Source organism: Centrocercus urophasianus, unplaced genomic scaffold (assembly GCF_019232065.1).
Source record: "Centrocercus urophasianus isolate 14NV4802_14NV808 unplaced genomic scaffold, USGS_Curo_1.0 seq_26, whole genome shotgun sequence".
NCBI lineage: Eukaryota > Metazoa > Chordata > Aves > Galliformes > Phasianidae > Centrocercus > Centrocercus urophasianus.
In genome coordinates, this window is record NW_024884822.1 from 10,024,971 (window position 1) to 10,042,922 (window position 17,952).

General features: G+C 42.0%; 1 protein-coding gene across 1 annotated transcript in view; it reads right to left on the bottom strand.

Moving 5' to 3' along the window:
• GALNT10 (polypeptide N-acetylgalactosaminyltransferase 10) overlaps window positions 1-17,952 on the bottom strand; it is an 82,143-nt gene that overhangs the window by 12,900 nt on the left and 51,291 nt on the right. The window contains exons 5-7 of the mRNA XM_042826352.1: window positions 8,325-8,510; window positions 6,298-6,481; window positions 5,291-5,408 (exon numbers count right to left, since the gene is read on the bottom strand). Coding sequence (XP_042682286.1) covers window positions 5,291-5,408; window positions 6,298-6,481; window positions 8,325-8,510 — 488 coding nt within the window. The remainder of the gene's footprint in view (window positions 1-5,290; window positions 5,409-6,297; window positions 6,482-8,324; window positions 8,511-17,952) is intronic.

Consider the following 17,952-nt stretch of genomic DNA (forward strand, 5'->3'; position numbering starts at 1 on the left):
TTCCAGCTTCTGTGAAGTTTATAGTGGAATCAGAAATGCTTCCTGTCCCATAGCTGCTGTGCTTTTTACTACAAAGGGCCAAGATATGATTTCTTCTGCTAGGAAATTAACAGACTGAGAAAACAAGAATTTGGAGATGTTTTGTGCTTCTATGACAAAAATTTGTACAAAGCTGCAAGAACTGCAACGTAGGTGTCCAGAACTGGGAGCTATTAAATCTGCAGGAACAGCTGTAAAAGCCTAGAACTTAGCTGCATAAGCAGAAACATTCCCCAACAACCTGTATTTTTATACACTGCAGCCAGCAACAAGAAAGTCCTATTGGTTCAAAAGTAGCTGCATTTTAACATCATGCATGTGTGCATGAAAATACCAGCTTGTTGTCCTTGCTGACAGCCCAAATGATTCCTTAAGGAAAGGCTTTCAGTTGGGCAAGTGCAAATACACATCTCTGAAAACACAACTGCTCTAAGAAACAGCAGAAAGCAACTTCTGCAGTCAGCATGCAGCTAGAGGAAAAAGCCCTATCCTTGTACTGCAGGTCTTGCGGTGCAACGCAGACAGCACTCATCTATAAGGACATATGGGAAGCTGGGCAGAATGGTGAGGCTTTGGGCCAGGAGCTCCTCACTGACACCATAAGGTGCTACGTAAACACATGCAGTGACGTGTTAAGAAAAGCTACTGAACAAGGAAAGTCTAACATCAGTTCTAAGCTGTTTTTCTAATCACGATTTAGAATATTTACTCCCCAATGATGGTGTACCAATGCTGCATGGAGCCAATGGCAAACTTCCCAATTCCTGCCAGCAGACCTCAGTGACTCTTCCACCGTACTTTGCCAGCTCAGTGCTTTACTATTGTCTCGTGCTGCAAGTGACAGCACGTTTGTGGTACAAATCTAATTTTAAAAGCAGTCTCTATTCATTCATTGCTGCTTTGATTTATTTTATTAGTGAGCTTCTTTGTGTGGTGACAGAACTCATTACAACCTCCATAAAGACAATTACCAGTCCTTATCTATAAAACTGGCAGAAAGGAGAGAGGGAAAGAGTGTGACGTGCATCAGTAAAACACTGCAAACAAAAGCATTAGGATGCTGGAGGTAAAGGTCAAGGGAATCGCATCCAAGGGTCTGTCAAGGAATAACTGCAAGGGAAGCAAACCCGAAATAGCTGTGTGCTGAGAGCACACTTCCACTCAGTTGGCAGCATTCGGTTGTTTTGGAACGAGGGTACAGTTCACAGGCATGACACATCAGAACTTGCACTGCTAAAAATACAGCACTGCTGAACAGCTGAAGCAGCGCTGTTCTGTAGGGAGCACCTCACAGTGACACTGACTGTCACTTACTGCCGCCTTCCCTTTTGGCCAAGCAGCCAGCTTTTTTGGGGGGATGTTGTTTTATAGAGGGGTGAGCCAGTGACTCACCTCTCCAGTGGGCACGACAGTAAACATGAGAGCCTGGACTTGATGCACTTAATTTCCAACAGCCATTTACTAGAAGATCGTAAGAACAAGAATCAGAGCTGGGCAGGCAGGCAGGGCTCTATAAAACGACCTGATCAGATCTCATTAGGAGAAAACAGGAAATTTCTCTTCCTCCTCAGGCACAGTTTTACCAATCTACATTCTGAGTTTGGAATCCGGCAGCTGACAGCTCTGCTGGAATTAGCTGAAAGCCTGGCTATGCTGAGGTCAATGGGAAAGCTGCAACACAGTTTTTGGAGGCCACAGACTCACTCTGATCATAAAATCATATACAGAAGAAGTAAAGTAACAGCACAGGTGATATTGTTTCTGTCTTCCTGGCAGCCTGGAGAGCTATAACTCCATATTCATAGAATGACTCAAGAGCTTTTGACTTAGCTAGTGTGCTATGAAAGCATGAGATAATAACACCACCTATTCTCTGCATGGGAATGTTATGCTGATCCAATTCCTGTTCTGCCATTTCAGAAAACAATGTTATATAAGAGAGCTGAACCTCTCCTCAAAAACACACCGATACAATACCACAGTTGGTGTGAGAACACAAATTATCTGGGTGTACAAGGTTTATGCTTCCCAAGACAGGAATAAAACAAAACAAAACCACACAAAAGAATGAGTCAAGCCTTGAAAAGAAAGCTGCTTCTGCAAGAAACAGCAAAAGTAAAGATCACGGGGTGCACCAACAGAGAGAAGCTGGCTGGTTGTCTGAGCACACACTGAAAGGTGGGAAGAAAAGGGCACGGTGGATGAGTCCAGGGGGTTCTCTGCATGACAAGGTAAGTGAAAGGATGAAAGCAAGGGCAAACAGTAACTCAGGAAAACATTAATTCTCTCTACTGTTAAGCATCAGCTGCCACCGTACCTGGGACTGACTGCTCAACAAAAGATTGAGGTGGCTAGAAAGACGCTGCAATCTGTGCATATGCACATCTTCTCTTGCACTATACAGACCAGTGCAGCCCTTCCTCATCTATTCAAACACTGTGGAGTGACAGAGCAGACAGCACTTTCCAACAGCCACAGGGGCACAGGGAGTGTTGTGAGCTCATTCTCCTGCTGGTGAGAGAGTACACAGATATTTGAACCGAGCACACAGGATGAACTGAGACCAAAAAGTGACAGTCTGATCTCTGTGCCAGCAGGACAGAGGAAGAGGAAGCCACTCTGTGCTGAAGCAGAGAGCCTTAGAATTAATAAATATGCTGTCTTTACAACAAACGAACAAAAGAAAACAGAATGCCAGGTCTGCTTCAGTGTGGGCAAACCGTGAGCTACTCCTTCATTTTTAACCCAGAAATTCCTATTTGGATGGACTGAGACTGCAAGGCAGCATTTACGGTTGGGACCTCAATTAGAAAGTTTGCTTCTAATTCAAATTTTGCTTAATTTCTTTTTTTTTCATCCCCACAGTATGCTATGTTTTGTAGTGAAGTTTTTGCATGCACTTAATCCAAGGAACAGGTGTTTTATTAAAAGAATTTGATTCATTCCCTGGTTAAATGTTTTCTGAGGTGCAAAAGACTCATAGTTTCTGTGTTGGCTTGCCTTCAACCTGAATATTTCTTCTCTGAAGGAAGCACAGCCAGCTGATGACAGAAATACATACGATCTCAAAACAGAAAGGCAAGAAGCTCCTAAATAAACTTGTTTATTTGCAGTCTCTCGGCAACAGAGCCCTGGATTTTAAAATAAATGCAGAAAACCATACAGTCTATGTGTGGGGGGAAAAAAAAAAAAAGAATAAATTTGAGGAAAAAAGAAATCTGCTCCCGGTGAGGCTTGAGAAGGCCAGAACTGATGCAGCAGTTCAAAAACCAACAGCACAACACAGTACTGCACCCACAGCTCCCAGGCAGAGGAATGGGTTCTTTGTTAAAGCTGAGCTGTACATTTGGCACAACTGTGAATTTGCATTAAATAGTAAATAGTGCAAAAAGAGTCAGCCCATGTCTAAATCCAGAGGTAAATTATTTGATGATGTCCCTCTACAAAATCTCAGTTTGCTTCTCAAGGTAAAACGGCAGCTCTAAGCTCACCAGGAAATGTCATGGCTTCATAAATTCTATGAACAAACCTTCTATTCTTGCAATTCCAGCAGAATTATTACATCTATCAGCCACAGATGAATGTATCAATTTATCTTAATTTCTGAAAATATACTGAGCCTCTTTCAGCTAAAACTTCATTTTTCTGTTGTGCAATGAAAGAAAAAAAGAGGGTCTTTGCAGAGATTAATTAAAGCAAATTTATCCCTCCATAAATTACCGTCTTTGGACTGAAATAAAACACAGCATGTTTCAGAGAGGATAAGCAAACAGATGAATGAAGCAGTCTTATTTCCTGCAGATCAAGCAGCACGGCTGTCTGCTGTGGCACCAGAGACAAAGGGCTTGCCCTGCTGCTGTCATCACTCTTGGAAACCAGCATTTTCCAAAAGGGCCGAGGAAAAGAGGCTGAATACTGTCACTACCCCTCCTGCAGAGAATGACATCGTTACACTATTCCATTACATGCAACACAAAGAATAAACAGAAGAATAAATAGCTCCAACTGTAATGACATCCCCAAAGAGGGAGTCCCTCCTCCCTTTCTGCTGCTGTTACATAAGACAAGGGACCTCCACCATGGCTTTACGGCTGCATTTTGTGAGCAAACAGTGGAAGAAAAAACTTTGCTGTATGGTAATACATGGCACATACGCATAGTAATGTGGTTTGCTGAATATAATTTAATATGCCTTTGAATTGCACAGAGGCACTGAGATCTAAGAATCTCATTTTGTTAGAGATCACCCATGCCTGTTTGTCAGGGAGACAGATGAGGAACTTCAGCTGCTGAAATTGCACAGTGTGCTATCATTGCTCCTGCCTTCGGGCCCAATACCAGGGCCAAATACCTTACTTCAGTGGCATTCATACGCTTATAAGTTTATATATTCAATCGTTGAAAGAGAAACCACACAGTGGCCCAACAGAGTTTAATGTGAAAATTTTTACTTAATCCTCTACAGGCTATGGGAAGGATTCCCACCACTGAAGAGAAGAACAGCCACGTGCCTTTGGTGATCTGGGGCATCCCAGTGGGCTTCCTAGATGTATTTCAGAGTGTCATACTCCAAGATAACATAGGTATCAGTGGTCTTCGTAGGTCACAAGTGGCTCACTACCACCAGTGTGCACTTTTGCTCAGCTAACTAATTTCAGAGCCCTGAAACCAAACAGTTTGGACAATCAGTAACAGAACTGTCCTTAAGGCAGACAGATAATGATACGAAGCTGCTGCCAGCAGAAGTGTTATTATTGCAACTGCTGAGGATTTCTCCCAGAGTAATTAATAGGCTCCGTTCCTTGCAGCCAGGAGTCAGATGGATTGACTACAGACAGTAAGTTGCTCTCAGCTCTGGGAACTCAACCTCAGGATGGAGGCACTCAACCAGGCAATGAGATGCTTGGATTTCTTTCACTCAAAGAGAGCATTTCATCTTCTTGCTAGAGTGCGAAAAGCCTACCAGTAACAGATAGCTCCACGCAAGCTGACTTACCCTTGCTGGGAAGAGCATATGCATCTGAAGCTGTGACCACAGAGCAGGGGCACACCAGCTAATGCTCCAAAACTGACCCTCACAAATGACTGGTGACATCATCACTGTCTCTTCTGCATACTATCTTACTTACTCCCAGCTCTTTCACCTTTAGTTGCACGCAAAAGCAAGGACAAGATAGAACATTCACATTCTGAGCCTCAGAACAGTTCTTACTTTTCAAAACAAAAGGAATTTCCAGAGAACATAGCTCACCTTAAAGGATATTTCATACTGCTCTCCTCCCCATATCTCCAGACCTGCATCATACCCTCCCAGCTCCCAGAACCACTTTCTATCGACTGCAAACAGTCCTCCAGCCATTACAGGAGACCTTTAGGAAAAACCAGACTCCATATTACAAACATATTCAAAGACACAGATCTCCAGCTAAACATTTAAAAAACAAAGCAAGATTTCACAAATGTTCTTTCCATCACCCAGTGTTCACGATGCATTTGCAGTCCTTTAGGAACAAGCAATTGCTTTTGCATTAGCTATTAATTTCCCAGTTGCAAATGGAGGACTAGACTAGGCTCCTCGCAGAACCAGTAAATGCCTCTCCTCCAAACAGAAAGAGTTCACCATGAAGTGACAGGACAGAACCTCTCCCAGAGGGACCCACATGCTGCACTTGTGGTGTTCTCTGACTCAGTAATACGATCAAGTCATTGAGAATGGCCTCAAAAGGTGTTTGTGTTGTGGTTTTTTTTTTGCTGCAGAAGTAAAAAGGACAGCAGAACTGTCTCAATGTTGGCAAGCACAGCAACAGCAGAACATAACTTGATCACAGATTTACTTCTGCAATGCACTGCAATCATCAAAATTGCTGTAATTATTCTGCTAGGTTTTCTTCTCCCCCAACCTGGGAATGACATATAAGCTGCCACCAGTTTGTTGTTTTTGGCAGAGCACTAGGGATACTAAGTTATGTTTGAAAGATCTCAGTAATAAATGACCACATTAAATGTTATACATCACAGTTTCAAATGAAATGTTAACTTCTGCTGGAATTAAGGTGGCAAAAAATAGCAATGAAAAGGAGAGTGTTCACAGCTACTACACAATGCGTTTCTTTTAAATCAGCAAAGCAAACAGCTGCCAAAAAGCAAGTAGCTCACAATCAGCTTCTGGCTTCCAGCACACCGAGGTGTAAACCAGCCCTGTGACAGGGTGTTGTGCTGTTCAGCCAGCTCTGAGCACACTGCATTTCAGTCACTTACTCAAATGGATCACTGGGATCGAGTTTCTGTAACTCGGGAGGAATAGGGATCCTCTTGTAATACATCTCCCAGTCAAATGCACCTCGCATCGCATCTCCAGCCTGAGTCTCATATCCAAAGTGGTCATGATCAATAACATCAATCATGGGACAAACGATAGTCTTGCGGTTTCGGGCAATGCGATCTGAAGATTGGAGAAACATGTTAGAAAACCTGCACCAGTCGGTTCTTTGACCATGAAAGCATAGAAAAAAAACATCAAAATATGCAGTCCAGATACAGCTTCTCTCCCTTTCTCTGTTTCATTCTCTTTTGAGCAGGTACTTCAATTTATATGAATTCATCTGGTGTTTCTGAGATAATCGAGATATCCAAGGTAAAACTATTCAGATAAAAGCAACCTATTGAGGACATCAATCCGAGGCAGAATAGAAAGACACAGCTGCACCACCACAGACACTTCAACCATCAGGTTCAAAAAACAACAATCCTGTAATTGCTTAGTTAGTGGTCCTCATTTTAACGAGCGACCGCAACGTGAACCCTTCTGCACTGATTCCAACGGAGGGCAATAACCCATTGTACCACCTCGTTTTAATTGCTGTGCCAGAATCTGTCAGGAAGTGATCCAGACTAATGGCATAAGTGCTCTCAGCAGGCTCCAGAAATGCAACGCACCTCCTCCCCTCTGCCTTTTCTTCCAATCAAATCACAGACGACAGGATTAATTCCTGCATAAACATCTGGAACTTCTTAAATACTTTATTACCAAGTAGGTCTCCTGTTGGAAGTTAACTTTCACAGCAGAGGCGACAAACGGTGTTTCGGCTTCCAATGAACGTCGAACAGAAATCCTTACTATGCTTTAAAACTATAGCACACCACACATGTTCTCATTTAAATGGCATTTGAACTAATCCTGTGCTCCCTCTCTCAGGCTCAAAAAGCTGCAAATGCTTTACACGATTGTGAAAGTAACATTATTATCATCCAACAGTCCTGCTGACAAGTCAAAGATTTCTTTGTTAAACCTCAAAGAGCTGTGACAGGTCACTTGCCAAAGGGTTGTAAAGAGTTTGGTACTCCGTAGGGCAAAGTTTCTTCTTTCATACAGCATCATATCTGACAGCTAAAGCGAACTGGGTACTGTGAGACACCCACTCTAAATAACATGGGTAGAGCAGCAGACACAACTGGGAATTCTGAATCTATAGGAGGTCACAGACCACAGAAAACACAGCCATCCAAAACAAGCACAAAATCCAGATGGCATCATCCCACCCAGCTGAGTGCTGCAAAAACAAACACAAAAGGGAACTTGCCACTTAAACAGAGACCTCCTCAAGAAGCACCTGGCTAAAGGTGGTGCTGACCAGAGGCACAGAAGGCACTGTCCTTGCAATTAGCCATCCTTGGAAAGAACTGGCATTGTAAAAGTGATGCTTCCTCCTTAAAGATGAAGCACTGCCTTGGAAAGGACGAATCATTTCCACAAATACATACCAGCAGCCATTACTCAGAAGTATTTTCCACAGGCTTACAGACTATGAAGTTGAACACAGTTTCGCAGGAGAAAAAAAAATGGAAGCTACTTAAAAACTGTATATAAAGATCTTTTCTGAAGCACAAAGCAATTACTTTCTGCAAGCTGCTGAGTGACCACGTAAGAGTTTACTCTTCTAACAAGCTGCAAGTTATTTAATACTTCACTTAGTGAGGAAACAAAAGAAGAATATGATCTTTGCTCTTTAATTAATCAAAGCTTATTACAGTACCATTGTACAGCCTAGCACAGAAAAAAATCTTGTGGTGAAGGTTGCAGGTTGCCAACGCTTTTCTTTAGTCTTGCGGTTAAGTGTTGTTGGGTTTTCTTTCCCCTCCTTTAAAGCTATTTCATGTTCTTTTTGTTCACTTACTCTCAGCACAAGGAGCCAGCAGCAGGTGGAAATAAAATACACTCAGCACTGATGTATGTCACCACCTCTACAGCAGTTCAGCCATGTACAACACGACACCTCCATGCATACCTAACAGAGGTGGCAGCCAGTTCACGTTGGCCTCGCAATGGGAATCCAAGAAGGTGATAACATCTCCTATGGCCACAGAGGCTCCCAGCATCCGAGTTCTTATCAGCCCTTCCCTCTTCTTGGTTCGGAGGATTCTTACATTTGGGAACTGGGCCATATAATCTTCCAGGCGTTTCTTCAGATGTTCTGTATGAAAAATGAGAAAATAAAACACAAATAAATTCTTTAAAATGCAGTTCCTTTCTTTACCAGAAAAGAATGCCTTTGGAAATAGGTTCTGAATGCTTAACAAATGCACTAATAGGAAAGAAGAAATAAGAATACTTTGGTTGAAATCTGAGGTTTAAACATAACTTCATAATCAAGACTTCTGAAGATGCTCTCAAACTTCAGGAGTAATTTAAAAAAAAAAACAAAAAAACAAGGAAGAACAAGAAGATAGAGGAGTGCAGGATGAAAAAAGAAAGCAGCAGAGAAAGGGAAAAAGGAATAAGAAGCCAGCAGACCTCTAAGAGAACTCTAACAGAACAGACTGCAAGGAGTCACGGGCATTCTGCAGAAAAACATAATGAAGCCTAAAGAGATGCAGAATAATTCACTTTTAAGAGTAAACTGTACTCAGTGCATTTAAATTGTGTTTGGTTTCTTCAGAGCACAAGACATGACCACTCACTTATGCTTAAATAAAAAAGAGCCAAAGCCCAGCCAGGTACCCTGCAAGGCAGGCACAGCCTCCCTGTGTATTTGGATGGCTACAGAAAATGCTTATCAGAGACATGTGCATTTAAATATGGGAATATTTATGTTACTGAATAGAGACTGGAGCCACGTTTGAAATTGTGCACACGCTTGCGGTCACCATGAATAACAAGAATTCAAACAGGAAAACTGCAGAGAAAGATGACCGAGTGATCAAAACAATGGGCAGCTTGTTTAGATGCAAGAAAGCTTGGTCTACAAAAAGGCTGAGGGCACACAGCTGTCTTCACATCAAAGAGCAAAACACCAAAGAAAACCCTAAAAATAGGCTCAGAGCTGATGCTGGCCTGCTTGCTAATGGGGGGATCTTAGCAGCTGAAGTCCTGACTTACTTGACAGCAAAGCCCATTCCCTGTGTGCCAGGAGCCGTTCATTAACACGTTGTACTACCTGCTGCCATCCAGTGCTGATCAAGGATTCCAGCCTCTTTCAGCCAGTCCGTTCTATCCAAGCAATTAACTAACCTTACATCTCACACACTAAATGGAAGCCATCGTTTACATCCAAATAACCCCACAGGTTTATCTGCCTTGACCACAGGGAACACAGCAGCATATTTTTGACTCCTAGCTGTGCTGAGGTGCAGCACGTTGTCCATGCGATGTGCACAGAGTGCTCCTCTGCTTCCAAGCAGGCATGGAAAGGCAGGGGCTGAAAAGGCAGATGGGGTGAAAGCACTCTTCATCAGTGTGCCAGGGAAGCCCAGTAGTGGAACAGCTCCTCAGAAAGAGCAAAAGGGTAAATAAACGTCACCAAGTCTCGAGTTCTCCTGCATGGTGCTGACCCACTAATTATGCTTTAGGGCTTTATCTACTGGGGGAAGAAAACAGGCAAAATCCCTGTGCCTGCCATATGTTCTGCACATTCCCTCTGAAGTAATCATCACCTGCCTTCAGTGAAAGATAACCCAAACCGACTTCTTTGCTTTGGAGCTTTCCTCACAAGCTCTTTACCTTTTTCAAAGCTTTATTTAAATTTCCCCAGGATTTTTTGCTCACAAATGCATTCTAGTGTTTTGCCTGACAAATCTAATTGTCCCACGAAATCTGCATAGGTTTGCCTGCTCAGTAAAGCCCTGCCGTACTTTTTGCTGGCTGGCATACCTTTCCTTCACCCTTTTCAAGTCTTTTCTGAATATGACTTTGAAAGCAACCAGAAATTTTGTCCACTCAATTACAGGTTTGTCAAATAAGAGGTTTCTGTAGAGACGAGATCCATTATTACTGCAGCTGTCCTCCTCACGAGGTAGTGGATAGACTTGAAAGGCAGAAAGAGAAAAAGGGGGGAGAAAAAGAAGAAGAAAAGGCCACCACCACTGTTCTCTAACATCACAGAACATCCTTTGCCATTGTTAGCTTATCACAAAAGAGAAAAATAGCCCTGACTTCACGCATAACCCAGCAAAGCTGGAGCTATGAGGTATGACTTAGTAAATCCACCCAAGACAAGTGCAGTAAAAGAGTGGCTGCTGGTGTTCATTGTGAGAAGAGAAGGCAATGGTCACACAGAGGATTTGAGCTGGTTCCCCTCCCTGTAACCACAGACACAGCAACATTTGCAAGATCAGATCCCACTTTTAGTACTTTTCTAAACCAGACCTACAAGGCACGGGAAAGTCTTAAAAAAAACCCCACAGCTCCAAAACAGTGGAAAATATTTATCTGCTTATTAATGTATCTACTTTCCCTTAGTGAAGTGTGACAGACTTTCAAGCAATTTTGCAAACAAACAAACAAAAAAACCCACAACAAAACATAGTTTTCAAAGGCAAGGTTTCCTCATTTCTTTCCCCCCCCCACTCTACTCTTCTCCCCGCATGGCCTTTGTGAGCCCTGATGGAAGATGTTCGTTTCATCCTTTTACAAATACTATTACAATTAAGTCAGTTTTTGCTTTTAAAAGAAAATCTCACAAAACAAACAAGTGGCATTAACTACTACAAAATTTTATGAGCCTTTAAAAAATGTATTATGGCATCTTGTCACACTGAGTAATTTTTATTACGAGAGCAATTTTCTTTAATGAAAGTTGTTAGGTGAGCTGGATGGAATCCAATGGCTGTGCCTATTCTGGGCAAAGTGATACAGCCTAAACACATAAATGAAAGTAAGTTTATCTGTAGATTAAAAACTAGGCTGATAGCTTAATAACACACTTTGCAATAAACTTGATATACAGCATATACATTAACAGTACCAGGCAAGAACTACTTCAACTACCATCAGCCAAGAAATATTGTTGCCTTTATTTTGAACTGTAAATATAACTCTGTGCTAAGAGATGCTTCAACAGTAAGAAGGGGGACAAGGCCAGAGGAGCCCAAGGATTCTTTTTGATAGCTTAGAGGGGTAAATACATAACAAACAGGGCAACTGAAGACATGCATCTGCAGCACAGGACCAGCTGAAGTGGCACTGAAGTCCCAGGCTCCACAGGATTAAATTGTTCAAATAAAGCAAATTGATACACGTCTTGATATGTCCTCTCACTGCAAACCATGCAGCCTCTCTCTGTGCAGCACGCCTGGATCCTCCCCACTGCTTTTGCTTCTCAGTGGCTCAGTTCACATTCTCATAGATGCTTGTACAAAACCACCAATAGGTTTGTAGTTCACTCTGACTTGCTTATTCTTGGACCACAGTTATATTCCCACAAACATCACTGAAATGATTCAACAGTCCTCAAGTTTATGCATTTTAACATCATCTTGCCCTCAAGTTAAACTATTTCTACGAGAGAGGCAGGCCACTGTACTGCCACAGATAACAGAGGAAGTCTCACCCCTTTTCTGTCCTTTCTGCTCTCTCAAATCACACTGCAAAACCCAAAACACCTGCTTAGAAGCAATTGCATATGGGATGCTTACCCTCCCTACAGACAGCCACAAACCCCACTGCTTTATGCAGCTGTCCCTCACTGGGCAGACTGGATGCACATGGCACAGGAGGGGAGAACTAACTGGAGGATCTGCAGAGCTTCCTTTTAGCCAAACAGGGCTGGTTCTTCTCTCCTGGAGGTTATTCTGGATAGTTTCCAAACACCAGAAGCGTAACTGTTTGCCTGGCATTTGTTTACTGGTTATCCCATCCCTACCCCCTCCAGGCAGACGCGTTCGTTTAAGATTACAAATGAGCCCATTCATCTTTTCTTAGATACTTGGGCCCAACGTGCTGTTTAACAATTTAGGAATGAATTATACTTCCTCCCAAATCTATCACACTGTGCAAGCCAGGCCTCCCCAGAATAGAAAGCTCTACATCATTGAAATTAACTTTTCTCCCTGTTTTGGTACAGATGAGTAATCCTTTCAAGTAGCAAAATGTGCTGTTATCCAAACAGGCAGCACTTACACTGGTTTTAATTTTCCTTCAATGTTTTCAACCTCTGATCAGTGAAGTTTGGGAGGATAATAAACATTTAATAAATTACACTGTGAAAATCAGTCCCAATAATAGCAACTGATTAAGCTGATCACAGCCTTCTGAGCAGAATCTTCTTACAAGCAAAGAAGAAAAGGCCTGGGAAGAGAACAAATTAATATCTGTTGCTTGCTTGATTACAGTTCTGTGGTGGGCTGCCTTAAATGCCTGATAGCTGTGCAGAGCTGTGCAGCTTCACAGCCCCTCCTGCATCAGTGCTGGGGCTCAGCACTGAGGGAAACAGTTCTGAGCACAAAACACAAGAGCTGAAGCTGTAACACCTCATTTGCTAATACGTCTTTCCCAGGGGAAACAGTCAGCCGCTCTCATTAGTTTACTCTTCTCCTTTCCAACTTCATTAAATATGAATCAAAATTAAAGAACTCAGTTTTTTCTTTCCTCCTTTGTTGACTATATCTGATGTAAAGAGGTGATTTTGTGTCTCTAATTTCCTTGTTTGCTTTTGACATCAGAGAATATTTTGCTGACATACACACTAGATAGCTGTATTTTTGGGCTATGTAGCTTTTGAGGCTGCTGAAACAGGAGCAAACTCTTTGCAGCACACTTAATATTCAGCTCAAGATAAATGTAGCCATGGTGATGAGCAGGAAGGGCAATACTGTCCCAAATGCTGCCTTTAAAGTGGGGAATCTGTGCCCTCAATCTTAATCAAAACCACTTCTTTGGCCTTATCTAGTTGCTTACCCAAGGGAACGTCCACATTCCTGCTCAGTGCTAATGTACTTTTACTACATTGATAAACACTGCATGGGCAGAGGAAAACACTGAAAATCCCTAAGACAGGCCATCACACCACTGGCATCACCAGTCTCAGCAGAGGCTCATGTGTGCACCTCATACTGGTTTACAGCCCTACAAACAACAGATGCACAGGGAATGAGTGAAAGCAAGCTGCTGTGCTAGAGCTGCTTCTGCACCTGGGCAGCACATCAGTGTACTTTCACCGTGGATAGTGATGTACAGAGTAAGATATCATAACTAGGGCCTAACACTTATGACCAATACCAAAATAAGACACCCAACTTGCCAACACACGGAGAGATGCATGCAGGCTGATGAAGAGTTAAGGCACTGCACGCTGAAACATTTTGGAACAAATCAAAGCTGTGAGATTAAAGTCTTAGAAGTTACTCAATTTTGCCAGGAAAAAAAAAAAAAAAAAAACCAACACAAAAAGACAACAAATCAGCTGGTCCTCAGAGATTCAGCTCTGCCTTTATCAGCAATGCTCATCTAAAAAAGTTCTTGGCCTGAAAGTATTTGCTGTGTGCAAAACAACAAAAAAAGGAAATTGCAGAAAGTGCAAGAATTCACAGAAAAATCCACCCTGGACTTCTGTCTGTTAGAGATGATGCTATTAGGTCAGAGATGCAACCCACTTGAAAGTTGTCTTGATTTGGTATGAAGGCATCCCTTCGGAGTCCAAAGGCTTTCCTCTCAGGTGTCTCTATGAAGAAGGGTAACAGAGAAGGCTAAAACGAACAGCACAGACCTACAAATGTTGTACTTCGGGGCAGCCAGACAGAATATTGAAAAACATAATCCTTCATTTCTACAATAACACTCATTAATAACAAACAATGACAAAGCAAAATGTTTGCACTGCAGTCTGTAAGCCAGAGAACAACAAATGAAATATCTGGCAAACAGAAGAAGTTAGCAATATGGCTGTGGGAAAAGTACACAAATATTTGACTTGCAGTAACAAACCCCCAGCATGTCAGATGTTCAAACTCAACACTTCACTCTTTTCTTCCAGATCCCTTCTCCATCAGTTCCCAATGCTCTTGTTTACTTTACAGGCACCAAATGCAACTATTACACTAAGTTGTTGACATCTGCCAGGAAGGTCAGTGTATCTATTAAATCCTGAAGCACAAATGCAGGTCTTCTCACAGCTGTGCCGATACCACAGCTAAAACATCTCATGGAAAATAACCTCACACATTCATTTTAGGATGTGGATGACATATGGGAGAGGGGAGCACTGATAGCTGCCTGGCACTGCCCAACGTGGTGAACTACCACACTGCACATGCTTAGCTCACTGTTAACAAGGCCCTCCTGACACAAATAGATGTAAACAGGAGTGAAGATCGCATGCACTGTTTCTTCTTTGAAAACACAACACTGCAACTGAAGCTATGTAGAACAATATGTTTCAGACTACCCACTTTCATTTCTAAATTACAAAAGCACTATTTTCCAGTTTTCTCAAAGTGCAGAAGTTTCCCCTTTTACCAAAGTCCCTGTATCAGAACAGCTGCTTTGTCAACACACCCAAAATGCACACTTCAGTAGCAGAAACCACGATTACCAATAGTAGACATCACATACGAGCACTGGCAGAGGGTGTTTGAATCACATTTCTGATCAACTCCTGTGGAGAAGCAGCTGTAAAGCATTAAAATGCTGATCTGCACTGCTGCTGACATATCTAGATATTTTTGACTCCTAGCAGACGAGGACACAAACTCCAAGACATACTTCAAGGTGAGGAGAAGAGAGTTAAATCTGTTTTCCTGCAAACTTCCAACAGCAAACTACACACGCAGGGTTTTGTATCACTGAGCAGTGCAGTTAGACTTATTTAATGAGCTGTAATGGAAAGCCTGCTCCTCAATTATTTTTTTTCTAAACTTCAGTTTACCAGACATCCTTCACTAACAATAATTAGCTCACAAAGAGGTCACACTCAACTGGACCCTTTCAATCTACCTCATCTTCTTTCCAGAAGGATCCTTCAGCAGCAGCAACTGATCTCAAAGCAATAAATACAAGATGAAAAGTAAACTAGTTAGTTAATTTAGGCTGCCTCTTAAAAAGCTCAAGGAAACAACTACAAGGGGCTCTCAAGTTCTTTACAACTCTAGAGAATACGCTTTCAATACTCTCCAGCTACTGCTTAATGAACACCACAGTTTTTTTTATAGCCCTTTATGAAGTTACACACAAGAACAGAAATGGTGCTTAACAATATTAAAAATGATTATTCAAATATGAAAAAATTAGAAAACTGAATCCCATCCACATCTCACTATGAATCCAAAGAAAGCTGTTACTCAGCACATCTGATGTATTGCACAGCCACAATACATGGCCAGAAGTAGAGAATCAAAATTACTCTTTTTTTTTTTTTCATTAGCAAAATTTGGCCATCTGCACCAGGCTTAATGCCACTCCTCTTGGTGCCCACCATCAAATAGAATACTGTGTAGCCCACAGACTCACTGCAGTGGTACAACTGCTCTGCAGTGGTAGCTCTAATTCACAGCAGTTTTGGTTACAAACATCACATGCAGGCTGTGGGTCACAACCACTCAGGAGCCCAAATCCTCTTTCTCTTTTAATGTTTTTGCCACTATCTCAATGAGTGCTATCCACAAACTCAAGTCATATCCTACCTGGAAAAATCATACAGGTATCAGTGACAGCCTTAGAACTTGGCCATGGCTGCTTACACTGTGATGCTCTGCACTGCTGTTAAACCACAGGACAAGTGACCATGCTCACACAACGAGCATCAGCAAGAAGCTGAGCAGATTTGTGATAAACCTTCTATTCCAATGAAAGAATGAAGTACATTTTTCCTCAGACTTCCAAGTCTCTACACTTACAAAGACCAACCTGCCACCACACACCCAAGGGGAGATTCTCACTGACAGCCATTTTCAAAGCCGTTATGAAAAACTAAGCAAATCTGAGATGATCTGCAGTGAATGCTAAGGGCGAGAACTTAATTTACAAAAATAATCCTTTCATAAGTTGTTTGAGACTATAGGTAATCACAACTTCTACTTAACTTCAACGAATCACTTAAGAAAAGCTTGTGGGAAATCAGTTGCCTAAGAAAAGTTTGTTGTTCCCCGCCTCCCCCTCAATACTTGAAGGTTAAAAGCTTTAAAAGAATCATATTCAAAATTCAGTAAGAAAAACTGTCACCACTTTGTCCTAAGCACAGTCACTATTTCAGAGATGTACTCACCAGATGCACTTTCATGCATTTAAGAGGGAAAAAAAAGACTTTTACAATGCATGTGCCTAAAGATGAAAAGATAATCTCTTTAGCTGCATAAATCCTTTCCTGTTCCATTTAAAGATCAAGAAGAATTCAGGTTTTAAACCCATTCTTTTATTTCAGATGCTAAGAGCATGATTTCTTTCAATTAAAGCCTGGCAGATATGGTTAATGGAACAAGAGTTGTATTTGCTACATACCTGATGCTGCAGCAAATGACACATTAATCACCCCTTGCCTGTTCCTTTCAATACGCTGTGCTTAGTGACTCATGCCCTTCAGACCAGCATGTGGCTCAGCCAAGTAGCCTTACCCACATTTGTTTTTCCATTCGGATTATCCCACATGGCTTCCCCCAGAATTACTCGAGCTGCAATATGAGGAGAGATTTAAAAAGTCACAGGGATTTATCTGTAAAAGGGAAAAAGGAGATTTGGCTGTGCCTGCCTCTGGCACTCGGGGAACAGATAAGCACCCGAACTCCCAGTGGTAAACTTTCAAGCAAGCTGAAGAAAAGTGTGGGACAGCAACCCTACAAGTGGAAAGGACAGAATGGAAATAGATTTTGCTAGAGGTAAAAATAGATGGTGCTGCCAACAGAAAACACTCCTTGGACACCATTACTGGAAGCTCTAGAAGTCTTGTGCTGCTTTCCAGAGCCAAGAAGCAGTGCCCACAGGCTGCATTCCAGACTCACAGCACCTAGAGGAGTCTTCCCAATGTAAAACTGCAGTTCTAATACTTATTGCATAAAGTCCTGCTGAAATAAAACCTACAACTAAGCAAAAAGCAAGTAAGATGGGACAGAAAAATAAAAAATGGATGAACAAAGACATCCAGGACTTCTAATCTGTTTTCAAAAAATAAAGCCAAAGGAAACAGGGCAGCGGTGGAAGAAAGACAAAACTGTAACCTGGAACCTCCCAAATGACCTCCCAGGGGAAAATAACACCCCATGCGTCCTGCTTATAAAGAAAATGTTCTCAAAATTAAATATGTCTACATGTGCACGCTACCTCCTAAAACACAGCGCTGTTTTTCCTTTCTCTTTTTTTTTAAACCTGAAGTCCGAAGGTTGATTTTGAAAACATCACTGTCATTCTGCATTACACACATTAAATTCAGCTGAAATTGTTACTGCCTTTCAGTCCCAGGAGCAGATTTTGACTATTTACTGCAAGGAGGATGTTAAGCCTTTCTGCATTGCCACAGTACACACACGTACAGTGCTGTGAGGCAGACAGCCCAGAGCTCAGTTAACACTTCCAGAGCAATCCTGATGTTTGGAGACTGCAGTATTTTCAGTGCTGCCACATTCAACATCACTGCTGTATCAACACAGTACTTTGCATATAATGTGTGCCTTAGAGATGACTGATGTGCAGTTCTCATCCTTCAACAAGGGACA